A 17164-nucleotide genomic window follows, 5' to 3' on the forward strand; every position below is an offset into this window, starting at 1 on the left:
CCAGTGATGTGAGGATTGTACATGTGCAATTAAATCTATGAATAACAAACAATACACACACGTGTATTATGCAGCTGTCGCGCTAATAGTTTTTCTTCAGATTCGAAAAACATGCTGTGAGAATAGCGAAATAAGAAAAAGCAGCATGGAAGCCAATAAAAATTCGCTGGCGTTATAGCATGCAAATGTGTTTATGTGTATTAATTGTACACATGGTCCTATTGTCCATACATACATACCCTATACTGTACACTACAAACTGTAGATTAGTTGCTTTAATTTATTCAGATCATGGTGGGACTTTGTTTCGGTAGGCTACGTGACGAAATTCGTCAATTCGTCACCTGTGCAAAGCGGAATATTCACAGTTACTAATTACTGTCTGGCCGAATTACTATCTGAAGGTAAATAAGTCATAATGTTAAAATTAAACAAATGTCTACCATAATTAAGTCGAAAGAGGATTCATAATGTGATGATATCTATTTCCAGACGTTTTCCTACATGTATATCTTTTTAATAACTGCCCACCATCCTATGGCTGAAAATATTTGACTGTGTTTATTTATTTATTTGATAGGTGTTATTTCACTTATACGACTGGAGTACTTGAGTATGGGATTCATATTAATAAACAGGTGTCGTTTTAATGCAGTGCTTTGGTGAATCTGTGCGATGTTATTCGTTACAAATTGACTTTGCATTGTATGTAGAAACTGTTAATTGTAATCAGCTGGTCATGAGATGATACCGTTATATAACATGACTGTTGTTGGGTGTACAGTTGGTGTTCACATATAGGCCGAGGAATGCGTCCTCACGTACACCATATGGACGGACATGAGTCCTATGTTTGGTGTATGTATTGCTCAGACTTTCCATAGCACAGCTGTGGATGGAGAGACAGGCACAGACCTACCTCTTCTATTGTTGCCACCAGCCTTATTTTCTCGGAGAATTAACAACAACTGAGTTGTCATACTACCTATCCTTAGATGCAAGATTTGGAGGACGTTGCTATAGCTGTTGAACTAAGAAGTGACAGTTTTTGCGTGCTCGTACATTTTTCTTGTAGCGTGTTTGTTCTTATCAAGGTATGAAGTGGATATAAGGTGACTTTAATGCGTAGAATCGTCGGTATCTCACACGACAGGGCAAATCCAAGCACAGTTACTTTAGGCACTTGGCGTCTCATAAATATTAATGAAAAAAATTAGTTTCGTCATTCTCGCGAAAGGGCCCGTTCACGTGCCAGTTAATGACTTTGTTTCGAAAGCTGTCTTTTTATTCAGTGCACCGAGGTATCTTGCACTGTGACGGACTTTTATGTAAAAATTTCGGTCCATAGTTTAGTCCCGCTCGCAAGGACATGACAGGAAATGTAAGTTGTGCATGGTACTTTTTCTTTAATGGCTGTTGGAAGAGATACGCGAAGACATATATTGTGATTCACTGATATTTTCACAGTTCCAGAAACATAATAGTCTATATTTAGGCTAGTCTGAAAGTGGGACGTTTGGATTTATACGATACTTTGTGTATTCATCCACTTAAGGTAAAATGGTGTACGCAAGACTGGGCGACGAGAGCCCAGAAATGATAGACTCTAAACGTAAACGTCTAATGACGTCATACAAAACAGAGTCACAAAATGGACATGTGGTGAAGAATGGAGTGCATCCAACACAGAGGCCGACTCAACGGAAAACGGAAAAATCCCAGATAGAGATAGAGAACAAAACTACTTTAACCAGCAGTCTAGGAGGTAAGTATTTGACCTATAGTATTTAATTTCCTACTCGCCTACTAATCAACAGACCGATTCGAGAACGGTGGCCTAATAGTTAAAGCGTCCGTCTCGAAGTCGGGAGACCTGGGACCAAACCCGGAACCTAGAACTTTAACGTAGGGTGCATGTTCTTGCTGCTGCCTCGCTGGGCTGTCAACGCTGAGAGGTTATACAGTATGAAAGAGGACTGGTTGGTCCGGTGTCGGCATAATGTGACTGGGTGTCGTGTCATGTTTGGTGTCTTCGGTACCGTACTTCAGTGGCGGCAGCATTTAGGCGGCATGGACGCGCTCTGCCACAAGACGACGCAGTATATCTTTTGTGTGCTTAGATAAGATGGGTATTCTTGAACATAAGATTTCAGTGTATACTCTTACTGGATGAGGTGTCTGGCGGATTTGTCATGTTATTCCAGTGAGGCAGCATTATAAATCTGTTGCAAATCTGTATAAGTATTCCACATATAACTGATATATATATAATCTTCAGTCACATGCAAAATAGCTAAATAGACAACGGAAGGCTTGCCAGCAGCCTGCGGATAGTCTTTCGGTTTCCTCAGGGCTTTGGGACGGCTTCGGTGGCCTTGTTAGAGCGGGATCAAACCCGAGTCGGGTCATACCAAAGACTTTAAAAATGGTATTTGTTGCTTCATCGCTTGGCGCTCAGCATTGAGAGGTTAGAGCAAGGAAATAAGACCGGTGTGAGTATAATGTGACTGGGTGGGATGTCATGTCTGGTGTCTTCGGCATGATACTTCAGTGGAGGCAGCGCTTTGAGGGCATGGACTTGCCCTGCCACAAGAAGACACAGTATAATGACTCTTCGTCGCCATATCACTGAAAAGTACGACGTTAAATTCTTAGTATTCATTCATTCAATCCTCAGGGCTCTGTCTGGTTTCCTCACAGCACAATTCTCGTCGCGGTCGTATGTGTGAAATATTCTTGCATACAGGGTAAACGCCAATCAAATAAATAATAAAAATAAATAAATAGCTAAATGTACTTGTTTTATTTACGTATATTCAGTTAACGTTTCAGACTTCAGATTTTCTTCACTTCTGTACAGAATCTGCTAGCTCGGACAGAAAGCCTAAGACGTTCGTACAAAAAATCTTTCCGACTGGGTTTCGTTATGAACTGTTGGAATTGCTCAAATATTCCTGGCCTATGGTACGTATTTTAGATAAGGCTATGTTTTGCTTTACCTTGAAAGTCCCACAAGTGGGATTCAAGCAATGCTGCACCAACGCTCTTCTCCTTAGGATCATAATCGATATACGTGTATTTTTTTCATTATTATTAATGCTTTATTTTATTAATTACGATGTATACTCCATGTCCATTTCTAAATCATATCTCTGCCTGCATGCACAGAACGGAGAACAATCATATGAAACATTAATTATCGGAAAGTAGCTCAAATTAAAAACTTAAATTCAACAATAATATGTAATCAATAAATATTCATATGTAATTATGAATTGTTAAATGTAAATGCAAGTTCACCTTAGAATCTACTTAAGCCAACACGATACATAAAGAAATATTTTGCCTAACAGAAATTGATGAATATTAAAATCTGGAAATCTGTTCATAATATACTCTCGCATTTGCTACTTACATACCACATGCATTTACCTGGACAAACCACATACTATGGTTGATTTTATTAAAAAGAGTTTTGAATGTTTTGGAAATAGTAATAAGAATGATAAGGTGTAAACTTTTTCAATATTATAGGTTGCCAGCACACTCCTGAACACAAGCATACGGTCAATGGCAACCATGTTTTCCGGCCACCTCGGGAAGATTGAACTAGATTCTGTTGCCATGGCATTGTCGGTAAAGTCAAGTCTAACACGCCTGATCGAACTGATGATTTTTCTTCATAGGAATTGTTCATGTATACTAGAACAAGTTTTTTTTCTGTGATTGTTTCAATAATAGGCTTTTGATTTGATGCAGCATACTGAAATGCTTATTTTTTCCTTCACATGTACAGCAGTGCTTAAAAAAGTTATATGCCCTCCTTGAAAAGAAACACATAGGTAGAATATGTTGGTGACACCAGATTTCTGAATTTCACTACTTTTTTCATGAATACTGACATACTGAATTTTTCATTGTGTATTTTGCCTGAAAATGACAGCTTATAATTATTATCCACTTCTGAACAAAACAGAATTTTGTAGCATTCAGCCAATGCGCGTAGCTTTTTGGCAGCTTCTATGTTTTTACAATTATCGTTATGATAGGAGGTATTTTATTGTGGCATTTCATATAATGATACGTACATCAAAGAAACTAATGGCACTTATGATTTTCTCTGATATAGGAAATCGTCATGAATCAATGCATCACTTAATTTTTGAGAGTGATGACTTAGTGTTTAGAGAGGCATGACTTGGTGTTTTGAGAGGCATGCCTTGGTGTTTTGAGACCGATGACTTGGTGTTTAGAGAGGCATGACTTGGTGTTTTGAGAGGCATGACTTGGTGCTTTGAGAGCGATGACTTGGTGTTTTGAGAGTGATAACTTGGTGTTTTGAGAGTCATGTCTTGGTGTTTTGAAATTTATGACTTGATTCTTGATATAATCTTTAATATTTTAATAATTTCAGATTGCAAACGTTATAGGCACCTCCATTGGTATTGGACTTATAGCGGCCTGTGACACGTTGTTTTCGCAGGTAGATCATGTGATGTACATGAAGATTGCCCGTTATTTTATACTCTAATGAAGCAAATAGGTTTGGGTTTTTACATTCTGTCGGCCGAATACACGATAGACGATAACATTAATTATCAACTATCCAGCATAGTTAGTTGAAGAGATATGGTTACTTCCTTGCCACTCTGTGTCCGTGAGTTGTGTCAAGTTAACCTGTTTGTTAAGGTCCAGTTTTACTCCAATCCACGCTCCCAACTGGCACTAAACTCCGTGTATAGTCATATCATTTTGAGAATCTTCTAAATGCAGCAGGTACAACGCACATTAATTGTTAACGAAGAATAATTATCTGTGTATCTTTGTCATGCTCCTTTTTCTTATGGTCAACTTTAATCATTAAATTTGGTGCACAGTTAACACATGACATCCAAGGATGTGAATATTTTTAATTCAGCAAATTTGAGAGAAATGAATTGAAATCACATTAATGGCAGTTTATTCCAATCTGTTGGTGGAATTAATGTCACACTTTATACGATCGTAATCTAAGGAGGGGAATATTGAAAAAAGGAAGACTTTCGTGCTCATGTCAGTCTTATGGTATACGTTCATTTGTTTTCTAAATAATTCCGAAATTTTCGAAATATTTCCTTACATTTCCATTTCTTTTGTAGTCTTTTGGCAGCTCGAACAAGCTTCAAGTAGGAGTGTATCTTCAAACAGGTCTGTCATTTTCATATGATTACAGATTCTATCTAGGTGCCATTTATTACACTCCTACATAAACCATCATGTCATGTTAATATTATTACAGGTAATATTTAGGAGCAATTTATTACAGTCCTTAGTGGTTATAGTGCCGGGCTGACTTTGTGGATACAATCTTTGTGTCTCTGTTTTAGCCGTGTACGTGTCCAGTCTGTGCTGTGTTGTATCCTGGGGACTTCTTGTGAACACCAATGAAATACTGCTTGTCCTGGGTCAGGATCCGTTAGTCGCGTTGTAAGACCACCTTCCTTCATCATATTACTATTTTATTTATTTACTTATTTATTTATTTATTTATTTATTAATTTGCTTATTTATTTGTTTGTTTACTTATTTATTTATTCGGAGTTTCATGACAGGTCACATGATACATCTGGACTTTTTCTACCCTCAACGATAAAAGAGTTCGAATTCGAGACTCCCCTGTTTTATGTGTTTATTATTAAAAGATGAAGAAGTCTATATCTGATCGAGGCCGGTTGGTCATGTTTCCAGCTCAGCTTCCACTTAACAGCTCTGAGTCGTTACATTCACTAATCAGGAACTCAATTGTTCCTGTCCTGTCGCCCAAAGTGTCCTGTCTTCAAAACAGAGCTCCCGTAAGTGATAATAACGTAGCTCTGAATTCGTCTTACTTCATTATGCGAGGACAACAAAAACCATAACGTCGTAATTAATACAAGTATAACCGTCGTATCCACTCGGACGGCATCAAAATCATCATAAACAGAAAAACAACTAAACACTGAACACAACTTTGTCTTTCAGGGGAACGATTTGCGTAAGTTTTCTCTGGAGAAATTGTACATTGCATTTTACCAGACGTCCTTATCCATAGAAATTTGAACGCATGGTTCGTCTGTTTCAGGTACACCGAGGAGTATCTGTATTACTTCATGCCAGCCTTGTTGGTAAATACGTAAGATTCAGAATGTCCTCCGACAGGTTTCGGACAGTGTAGTAGGAACCTCGGTGCGATGAAAGACAGTCTTAATTTTATTCCATTTTCAAGCATTACAAATTCTGGCTAAACAATGAAGGTCTTATATATCAGTATAGGAAGGTAGTATAGCCATTCAGCTATCACCTGATTAAGAACAACTCTCTACTTGCTTCAGTCCGTGATTCAGCGTTTTATAAACAAAACTTTCATAAACAATAGCAAATCCGTGCACAGCGCAATTCTGGAAAATGGCATTACACTATAGCTTAAATATTTAGTGCGAAAATATTAAGACTTTGTCTTTCCTGGGATCTACGTTCCTACCATTCTGTATATAATATTCACGGTAGTTCCAATATGATGACATCTGACTCTGTATCTAGATAGCATGGAACTACTGTTCAGCCAAAGTCATACAGTTCAGCGGAACGCTCTCGCGGAGCACCAAACAAAGGTGTGGGCAAACATCGTATAGTGAAACTAATAAAAGCAGATGTTGTCATCAGATAGAAGAAAGTTCCAGACTCAAATTTTTGTCCAGGAAGGTTGATCAGCTAGAAAATCAGTTCGTCGAGGTACATGCGGTAGTTTTTCTTCATTGTTTTGGGATGTCGTTTGTGAATTTTGTTGTAAAATGTGATTAGAGTTGGCAACTCATTTCTATGGAAAGCTCTCAGCAAACCATTGTGAAATGGCATATAGCAGATCTGTTGTATGATTTATTTATTTATTTATTTATTTATTTATTTGATTGGTGTTTTACGCCCTACTCAAGAATATTTCACTGGAAATCCACGACCATCCGTTTGAGGATGCCAACATGAGATGGACTTGAACTCACAGCGACCGCACTGGTGAGACTCCTGGGTTCTGTTGATTGATACTGTGTATGTATGACCTAGATTGTGCCTAGAATACCAACAAGGACACTGTTCAAAACTCAGGACTCCTAGGGGGTTTTTTTTAGCATTGAAAGAAGAGAATCTTGTTTTATACCACTTTGCATGGCGATAGTCCACACTTGTTGTATTTGGATTCGATGGGATTGTTATCATTTGTTAATTTGGAATGTCGTCTTGTGGTTCTAAGATGTGACTCTCTTACGCTGCAATATTTCTATATTCCAGTTCATATTTCTGTATCAGCTGTCGGCCAGGTATCTACAAGTACAGGTACGCTCACTTCTCTGAACTGACTGCGGTTATGCCAAATATGAACTTTTCTGCATTTTACGTATGTATTACAATTTTGTATATCCACTGACAAACGTTGTTTATTTATTGATGGAAACTGTTTGAATTCGGCCATCATGACGGCGCTGTGCCAAAACATATGTAAATACTGTTGATCTTTTTGTTGGTATCTTGTGTACTTATTTTGTAAATTATTAGGGTTTTGCCATTATATTTTGTACCAGGGTGTCGTCCATCCGATCGTGATTATTGGCGTGGTCTGTAATCTGATTAACGTGGGCCTCCAGTACGTTCTCATCTACCCAGCTAATCTCAGACTCAAGTGAGTGCGCTGTAGAATGTCCAGAGAGCATGTACACCGCAGCAGCACAGAATAATATGTTAAAATATTAATAAATTAGCTCCTACGCCTGACAAAACGTAAACAGCATATATCTGCAGGCTGCTTTGAAATACCCCTGTATAGGCAGGCTTAGAAACCGGGTGACACACACACACACACACACACACTCAAATTGTTACAAATTGTTAGAATTTCAAGTGGATTCGATATTCATTTGTTGCAAGACGGGTAATATTGAGGATTGTGCTGGTTTTTATATGTGTACTTTAAATTCAAAATCAAAGTAGTGGGGAGAGTGAGGCTCTTTAACTGAAGTCGATATTGTTGGAGACGGGAACCCGATGAAGCCTCTACACGTACATTCGCGTAGCAGTGGTCTCCCTTCCCCAGACATCTTTTGTCAGATCTATATTTCTATGTTTCCATACAGAGGATCGGCTGTATCTCAGGTGGTGGCCTACTTCTGTCTGGGTTTCTTCACCATCCTCTATGCCAGGTTATCGGGAGCTTACAAAGGAACATGGGGAGGTACGTTAATAACGTTACCAAAGAGATATACATGTACATCACATAGTATAGTGAACAAACGAAGTCCCTTTGGAGAAGTAGTAGTATGTATTGGAACATACTTTTGTGTCACAATGCGGTAATGATATAGTTAAATTGTATTAAACAGGTGTTACGATGAGTTAGAGCCGATAATTGTTAAGCCTTCAAATAAGTAACATTTTGCAACTACACCGAACTCATGCGTGAATTCTGACGGACACATGGCGATATCAATCCTTAACCTGTTATGCAATGTGTAATATGTACCGCAATAATAAGGCTGGAAGTCACTTTTGTTATGTATGTCTTTGTTTTAATTGGTGTTTAACGCCGTTCTCCAGAAGTTTTCAAAAAGTTGTATTTGTGGTACAGTGATTTTTCCCATTCTACAGTGTCTAATATAGATAAAGATAAAGAGTTGTTTGCGCTGGGTCCGATTTCCATACCAGATTCTTTCCGGTAACACCGCTTTTTCATTTCACTCTGTTCTCCACAGAAGTTCGTCGATATTTTAACTTTTCCTTTAATATAGTGGGGTTCCTTGAACTGGCGATTTTTTAGCAGGGCGTTAAAGACAAACAAAATAATTGGATAAATTAGCCTTTGTGAGTTACCGTCAAATGTTTCTCCAGAACAGGGTCATCCACCTTGTAATTTCTCGTCGTGCAGGTTTCTCGCGCAGTTCCCTCAAGGACTGGGGACAGTTTTTCAAGTTGGGTTTATCCAGCATCATGATGATCTGCCTGGAATGGTGGGCTTTTGAAGTCGGTACATTCTTGATGGGTAAGATCACTTGTCTTCCACCAGTATGGTGTGCATATATCATATGATGAAAACTTATATACAGCAATCAAATAAATAAATGAGCATATTAAACAGCAAATTTATCTCTAAAATACGACATTTCATGGTTAAAGTTAAGATGAACTATCAGATATATATCAGAAGATTTCCAAGCAACTATTTCCAAAACGATTTTCAAGTATTTTGGTTATCGGATTAATTTTAGTGACAGGACCACGCTCAGCTAAATGTATTGTCTACCTGAGATTATAAACCTACGACGTTTTATTTATGTTTATAGGCATTCTCGGTGCAACAGAACTCGGTGCCTCCACTATACTGATGACGCTATGGGGCTTCTATTCCGCGGTGAGTTTCTTTTATCTTCGTGGCAAAAGGTATGTTTTACGTGTTCAGATCACACCAATGTGCCAACGCTGGAGGCTAACTGCCTCTGTCGAAACCTGCTCAGCCCATAACAAAAGTGGTGTCATGTTGCCGTTACAACTGCGACTGTACATCAGGGCGTTTTTCAGGCACTTGTCCAAGAGGCGGTGGTTTCCAGTGGGCATTGCGTGGCTTCTCTTCTGGTACCGTAATCACAAACATCCAGGTGAATCATCCTTGAGCAAGGCTTTAAGCCCCAATCCAATAAATAAGAAACACATGTGATCTCAATGGTGTAAAATTGTTTGACAAAATATTACCGAGTCGGGAAAGGTAGTTAGATTTATTGCTCTCTCTGTATCGAACAAATCATTAATCCCACTGCAACCTCATACAGACATCAGTAAACTGTTGCAAGCCTACTACATGTCATTTGGTTCTTCTAAGCCACGAAAAAGTTTTAGATGTTTTAGGCAGAAGTACGAAAAGTCGCCATGCTTTTTTTCGCTGTTTATGTGGAGTGTTAGAAGCTTGTTTGGTGTGTTGGTTCTGACTGTGTTATATATCTTATTTGCACAGATGTCTATCGGGATTGGCTCAGCGGCGGCATATCGGTCCGGGAGATACCTCGGTTCTATGAGGCCTTTAAACGCCATTACGGCCGCCAGGGTAGCATTTTGTGTGGCGTGTAAGTTTTACTGATGGAACATTTAATTATTAAGCCACAAGGATTTAGACCATTACCACGAAAGTGTATATTTTAGAACGGATTATCTTAGATCAACCGATAATTCCATGTTTTTTTTTGTTTTGATAAACCTAGTTTACAAAATATTCTGTTTGCACAAAAATGGGAACTATAAACATGGTTATAATTCAGCTGTCGCTAATTCAGCTGTGGCTTTACGTCAGGAAGTTTGTCAGGGAGCTTGTAAGAACGGCGGTAGCGTTTCTAAACTTTACTCCTGTTTTCTTTAAAGTGAAGATAAAGTCAGCCACTAAAGCTGAAATTATTAATAATGTAGTATTCCAGAAATGCTGTAAATATATTTTAAAAACTCTTCACCGCTTGTCAACAAAATTAATACCAAACAATCGTTAGTACCTAGCCACTCATTTGGTGACGCCATTTTACCATATTATACCTATCTAGGGTCACGTTACAAAACCTAGGAGCTCTCCCGTACCATCGGTATTAAACAATGTGACAATGAGAAAATACTAAAAAAAAACGCCTGATACCGAACCAAAGAGTATCAGATCTGTTCCGTGTTCAAAGGGCCGATGTTTCTTTAGTTTCTCGCTCGGTCAGGGCGATGTTCGTGGTCACAAACGTCGTATTTTAGCGGTCTTGCTCGTCCTCGTCCTGCATGGGTGTAAGCATTTAAGCATTCATTCAGATTTTGGGGAAATATTTTCGTAATAAATCGGACTTTACTAAGGAAAAATAATGCAAAGTCACAATATTGTTTTTTTAGCAATGACTCTCCCGAGGCGTTTTTCTTGCCAGCTCACCCTGACAAGTTACTGCATTATCCTGCCCAACATGTACGCTTTGTGACCCGTCATACAGCCGTGCTCAGTTCCCTACTCATAAATTATATGGTTCAAAATACATCAGATGAAGATTTAAACTAACGGTAAAATCCAATTTACTGCATGGATATCTGTCTATCCACTATAAGAAACTACACTGACAATCGAGAGCTATTAGGTTTTTTGACGTGACAACCAATTATCACGTGACGTTTTCAGCGCTAGTGATTGGCCAAGTTCATAAGGGCTTCTACAACCTGGTTACTGAATTGTCCGTCAGTGCCATATCCCCAGTGCTGAACTTTACCTTCTCGGCTTTCAATACTTTATAGAATTTTTTACATATTTTTCTATGATACCTGCGCCTATATCATTTTTTCTATGTATATGTAGTGGCAGACTTCATGTTCACTTTAACCATAAATCAGATCACCCAGAAATAATTATGCGCACGGTAGAGAATTTAATATAACCGAAGTAAGAGTGTGGAATGTTGAGTGAAACTAGCAGTATGAACAGTATTATTTTACTATTTTCGGCTCAATTCATATGCTGGCCTGTAGTTGATAAATTATCCAATTTTCATTAAAAAAATATCCCCGTATGTACATCGATGAAATATATGTCAGGAGCAATGGAAATGTTAGTAAAAATATAACCATATGTTTTCAGGGGTTGTGGCGTTTATTACGGCAGTGATAACACTAGCCTTCAAAGCCTACATACCGTATCTCTTCACTACCGATCCGTAAGTATTTATTCCACAAAGGGTCTCATAGAATTAACCTAATGACGAAAGGAATCACGACATGTCCAGTCCTTTATATGTACCATGAAACGGCTGGTGTCACAAGAACAACCAAATGCGTTTTGTACCTTGTACGACATTATTTCCTTAACGGTTAAATCCTCTAAAAATTATGCCGTACGTGGGAAGGTCTTCCAGCGGCCTTCGGATGGTCGTGGGTTTCCGCCAGTTTTCTCCCACCATAATGCTGGCTGCCGTCGTATAAGTTAAATTTTCTTTAGTACAGCGTAAAACACCAATCAAATAAATGATCAAATCAAAAAATTATTATCCACTCTTATATTATAGGGACGTTGTTTCCTTGGCAACAGACCTGCTTCCCATCCTAGCGCTCTTCTCGTTTTTCGGTGCAACTCGCGTAAGTATAGGACTTGTTGTTATAGGACTGTATTGTCGCCGGCTCGGAATTGGTGACTGAACATAGAAATGTTGTCTCTGTAATACATGATAGCATATTCTTCAACGTAGTAAACTGCATTTGGAACGTTGGATTATACGGCGGCTTTTTCTGACCAGTGACGTCACATCAGGTTTCTGCCACATCAGCTTTTTTGCCACTTAACACACACGAACGGCTAGATTTCTTCAATCGAAATGGGTATACATAAACATATAGAGCTATGATTGTATTCACCGAAACATTTGCTTGAAACGCACTATTTCAAGCAAAAAAATGTGGAAGTGACATCACAGACTCTCTGGGTCCAAAAAGACCACGGTAGAATCCGATATTTTGAAAACATTTTACTCGGTTGGAAAAATTCTAAAAAAAAAATCAAACTATTTATCTGGACATTGTTCAGTGCTCTTTCATTTGATATGTACCTCAGTTTAGTGTTTTCTTTACCCTTAACTGTTTCAACCAAATGAAGTTCATATTTTACACAGTGCCTTGAGGTCAGTGAGATGAGTGTTGGGAGTTGATTTTCGTCACTCTAAGTACAAGGCTGGTGTGAACCAACTTGAATTTCCCTTCACAGTAAAACGAAAGCAGATAATGAGGCAATTTATTTCATAATAACTTAACGTTGGGGAATCAGCCTGCTACTGAGATTGTAGACCTCGGATCTTGACGATGTACTCTTCTTCGTAAATGTCTGGAAATATAAGACACATGCTATTAATTCATTTGAGGACATGATTTCAGGGTCTGCATAGATCGATTAGTGTGTTTCACGCTGGCTTCTTCTGTGAATGTCTACCAGCAAGCTGCCGATGGTCGTAGGTTTCCTCCGGGCTTTCCTACCATCGTCATAATGCTTGCCGCCGGCGTAAAACTTCAGTCAAATAGACGAATAAATAAATCGATCCATTTGTTATTTGTTCTAGCTCAGTTTGTTTATGAGCTGTATTCTAGATGTTAATATTATTTCTGAACATAATTATTTGCTTTATTGTCCGTTGTAGAATGTGTGTTCTGGGATTATACGTGGCACGGGAAATCAGGCAGTTGGCGGGATAACCTCGTTTGTTAGTTACTTCGTCTTTGGTCTGCCAATTGGTATCCCTCTGATGTTCCTCACAAGTGCGCATGCTTCAGGTTAGATTTTATTACTAGTTTTTGGGGAAATATATACACGTAGCCGAGGAGTATAAGTGTTCTGATTTTGAGTGTTGCAATACTCATGTCGAAAGACACATGTTTCCAGGTTTTTAACATTGTCACCATATTACTGAACTATACTGCCAAAATGACATGAAACCCTAATCGTTTACTCATATTATTTACTGTGTATTTTGTTCCTTTTGCCCATGGTTACAGTATTTGAAGTGTTTTTCGAATTTTAACTGTTTTTTTCTTTGCTTTGCTGGTTTTAAAAGCGTGCGTTTTTCGTTTTGACTTCGGATATTGTCATTCTTATGTCGAAAGCAGTGGTTTTAACATGTTCTCACCACCAAGGATATACCCAACATAATACACAGCTGGGATAGGAATTCTTGTGTAGGGAAACTCCTCTGTCTAGTAATTCATGTGATCGTTTCAAAGACTGTGTGTATTGTTGTCAGGGTTTTGGTGGGGACTAACGATCGGGCTGGCCATCAACTCCACGTCTCTCTTCACCATCATATACCGAATTGATTGGGCAACGGAAGCGGAAAAGGTTTGTATATCAACTATGCTCCTGGTTGTCCTGAATTGTGAATGTTAAAGGAGATACCGTGAAGAAAGTGAAACGTCCTTAAGAAGACGTCTGTGAGTTTTCTCCCCATTCGATGAAGCCGCCTTTACATCTCTATGTATATTTCTGTGCAAAAAGGAATCAAATCCTGAGATGAAATACACGCTATGGTTTAAAGAAACTCCCAGGAACCAAGTAACTATAAAGTTGTGTAATATGTAGATTGCTGTACTCTGCGCAGGCGCTTTAAATAAGATATAATTTACATGTATGCTGTACACAAGGACTAAAAGTCACAAGGACTAAAAGAATACTAAGGAACACTTAGGCCTAAAACTGTTTCTTGGCTTCCTTTTCACTTAAGAAAAATAATATCGTACATATGTCTTACCTTGTCTGGCTATCTGGCAGTTGTTGTTGTTGACTCATCAGTGACAGTCCACAATTTTGCCTCGCACTTGGCGGGATGTTGTCACTGAGTATATAGAGTTCTTTAGTCATTTACCTAATCAAAACTACTTATATACAGGAATAAATTTGATTGTCCACATAATTATATTTTAGGCTCAAATAAGGGCAAAGGTAAAGGCTTCTATGAGTCGGCAAACATCGGTACTGGATGGGCGTGATGCGGAAACGTCTCTGACAAGTGAAACTGCTGGTAGGCCTACACTGTAAATACTAGCAGTAAATACATTTATTGATATGTTTTATGTGCAGCGGAAGAATTCATCTGAGAATTACATAATTCTCACTGAGATCAAAATATGTTTTCCTAGTGTAACAGTTAAAAAAAATCATATATCGTAATCGTATATTTGGAAATCATATTTGATATCTGCCACTTTGAAAGCGACGTATATTCTACATCACCATGTACCATATACGAAACGTGAAGCGATAATTGTGAATAACAAGTCCTAAACAGGGGACTTAACTCTAACCTAACAGGTCAGTACGGCCTGGCTCCGGGATTACAAATCAATCTTAGACTTAAGTCAAAATTTCAGATGACTTTAAAATTGCTATCTTTGATGTAACGAGGTTAAAATATTGCTTGACAACGTAAATTTTGGTTCAAGTTATTGTACAACCAATTTCAACTAATACGACAGAAAGGAACGTACCAAATTTAATGATTAAACTTTAGATTTAAATCTAGCATAGCTTCGTGATCCAGGTCATGAAGATATATTACGATACGAACAGGTTACGATGTGAATAGGTTCTCCTGCGCTCGATGCCCGCCAGTGTCATCTATTATTTCTTTTATCTGTATGGTTGCTGATTAATATCATGCTCAAGAACTGTTTACAATTGTGGCCATTTTTATGGGTAGAGGTAACCGTTTGCGCGGCGTAAACCACAGGTCCTTGACAAGTTACTGATGAACTGTCCCACGTGTGACGTACAGTTGTGCACGCCATACTGCTGAAAGACAACTGACTTCAACCGTGCGAACGGCCACACAAGGGCCGTCGACAGCTTATTGTCATCAAGGCCCCACGAACAGTGAAAGCGTTTGAATGCACATATCCCCTGTCCTAGGTCGGGTTTGAAACCGCACCTAGCTTAATCGTGTTAGGGATCACAAACCAAACAGCTTTAACTACTCAGTCATGTCCATTCTCAAAATGTGTTTTTAAACTTAAAACCCAGTTCAGTTGTAAAGAGAGATGTCTAATACTTCACAACAAAACCTTTCTTTGGTGTTCAGACTTTTCATGCCTTCCACTGTTTATTTCAGCTTTACTTTCCAGTCAGGTAACTGAAGCGTTAAACAACGAAATAAGCAAAAAACGCCATTCTGACAGAAGCGGAAGTTACGGGACGATGAGTGGCCGGTATTTGCCGAGTAAACCTCCGGATAAACCCGAACTGTCTAAGTCTGACAAACAGAACTGGAGAAAACTATACGTCATACGTGGCATAACGTGTATTGTTTGTTTCGGATTGTTTGCCTTCGGGATAATTTGTAGGGTTTTGATCTTCATCCCACCAGAATTTCCTCACGATGTGTGCAGCAACTGTACAACGTTGAATATTACCAACAGCACGACTGACTGGATGTTATGATGGGAATCACAAATGACATTCACTTGAACTTGATCCTCATACAGTGCTATGTGAAGAGGCCGTGACAAGGCGCTAAATAATGTAGTGCTGTATTTACATTTGGCTTTATTTGCACATAAATTATCACCGTAGGTTACGACTGAATAAATTTTGCAAGAAGAAACTGACATTGTGTGTCGGTCTTTTCTTGCAAATTTATTCAATCGTAACCTACGGTGATAATTTATGTGTAAATAAAGCCAAATGTAAATAAGATAGATTTTGTGAACGTGCTACAATAATTTCTTGGAGCGTGCCACTATAGATTTTGTTAGCGTGTTACAATAATTTCTTTGAGGGTGCCGATATAGACTTTGTTAGCGTGCTACAATAATTTCTTTGAGCGTGCTACTATACATTCTGTCAGTGTGCTACAATACTTTTGGCGGGGGGGGGGGGGGGGGGGGGGGGTGAGCCGCTATAAATTCTGTGAGCATACTACAATATTTTTTTAAGCGTGCCACTATAGATTTGTGAGCGTGTTACAGTAATTTCTTTGAGAGTGCCGCTATAGATTCTGTGAGCGTGCTACAGTAATTTCTTTGAGCGTGCCACTATAGACTGTGAGTGTGCTACGATAATTTCTGTTAGGGTGCCACAATAGAGCCTTTGAGTGTGTTGCTGTAATTTCTGTGAGCGTACCTCTATAGATTCTTTGAGTGAGCTACGATAATTTCTGTGAGCGTGCCACTATGGATTCCGTGAGTGTGCTCCTGTAGTTTCTTTGAACGTTCATCGATAATTTCTGTGAGCGTGAGAGATCTGCGCCTCATTAACATTGCGACCTCACATGTACGTACATTGTTTAAGGTGCTTTGGGTTTTCATATATGGCTCCTCATCCAAAGCATTCATAAATTAAATTATGTTCACTGTCTTGTTACTTCGATCTTTATATATACTTTATATGAATGTGTCTAACCACTCGATGTAAAACACTCACTGGAGTAACACATATTTTGTTATTTTTTAAAAAATGAACTATACAATAAATAACAAAGTATACTATTTTGTGGCAGTTGAAATATTTTTGTCATTTTAAATATGTAAAGTACCTAAGAATTGGTGAGTGTGCTCTCATAGTTTCTGTGAACGTGTCACTGTAGATTGTATGAGTGTGCTCCCATACTTTCTGTGAACGTGCCGCTGTAGGTTG

At 38.6% G+C, this 17164-nt stretch overlaps 1 protein-coding gene across 1 annotated transcript; it reads left to right on the forward strand.

Moving 5' to 3' along the window:
• The first annotated feature begins 4629 nt into the window (after window positions 1–4629).
• Window positions 4630–15970, forward strand: LOC135470838 (multidrug and toxin extrusion protein 1-like). Its single transcript, XM_064749884.1, has 15 exons — window positions 4630–4657; window positions 5367–5466; window positions 6101–6143; window positions 7303–7347; window positions 7593–7690; window positions 8142–8239; window positions 8930–9043; window positions 9345–9412; window positions 10010–10118; window positions 11639–11714; window positions 12063–12132; window positions 13182–13314; window positions 13782–13876; window positions 14459–14555; window positions 15642–15970. Exons 1-15 carry the CDS (start codon window positions 4630–4632, stop codon window positions 15968–15970), a joined length of 1503 nt encoding a protein of 500 aa, XP_064605954.1.
• Window positions 15971–17164: the final 1194 nt, after the last annotated feature.

Source organism: Liolophura sinensis, chromosome 7 (assembly GCF_032854445.1).
Source record: "Liolophura sinensis isolate JHLJ2023 chromosome 7, CUHK_Ljap_v2, whole genome shotgun sequence".
NCBI lineage: Eukaryota > Metazoa > Mollusca > Polyplacophora > Chitonida > Chitonidae > Liolophura > Liolophura sinensis.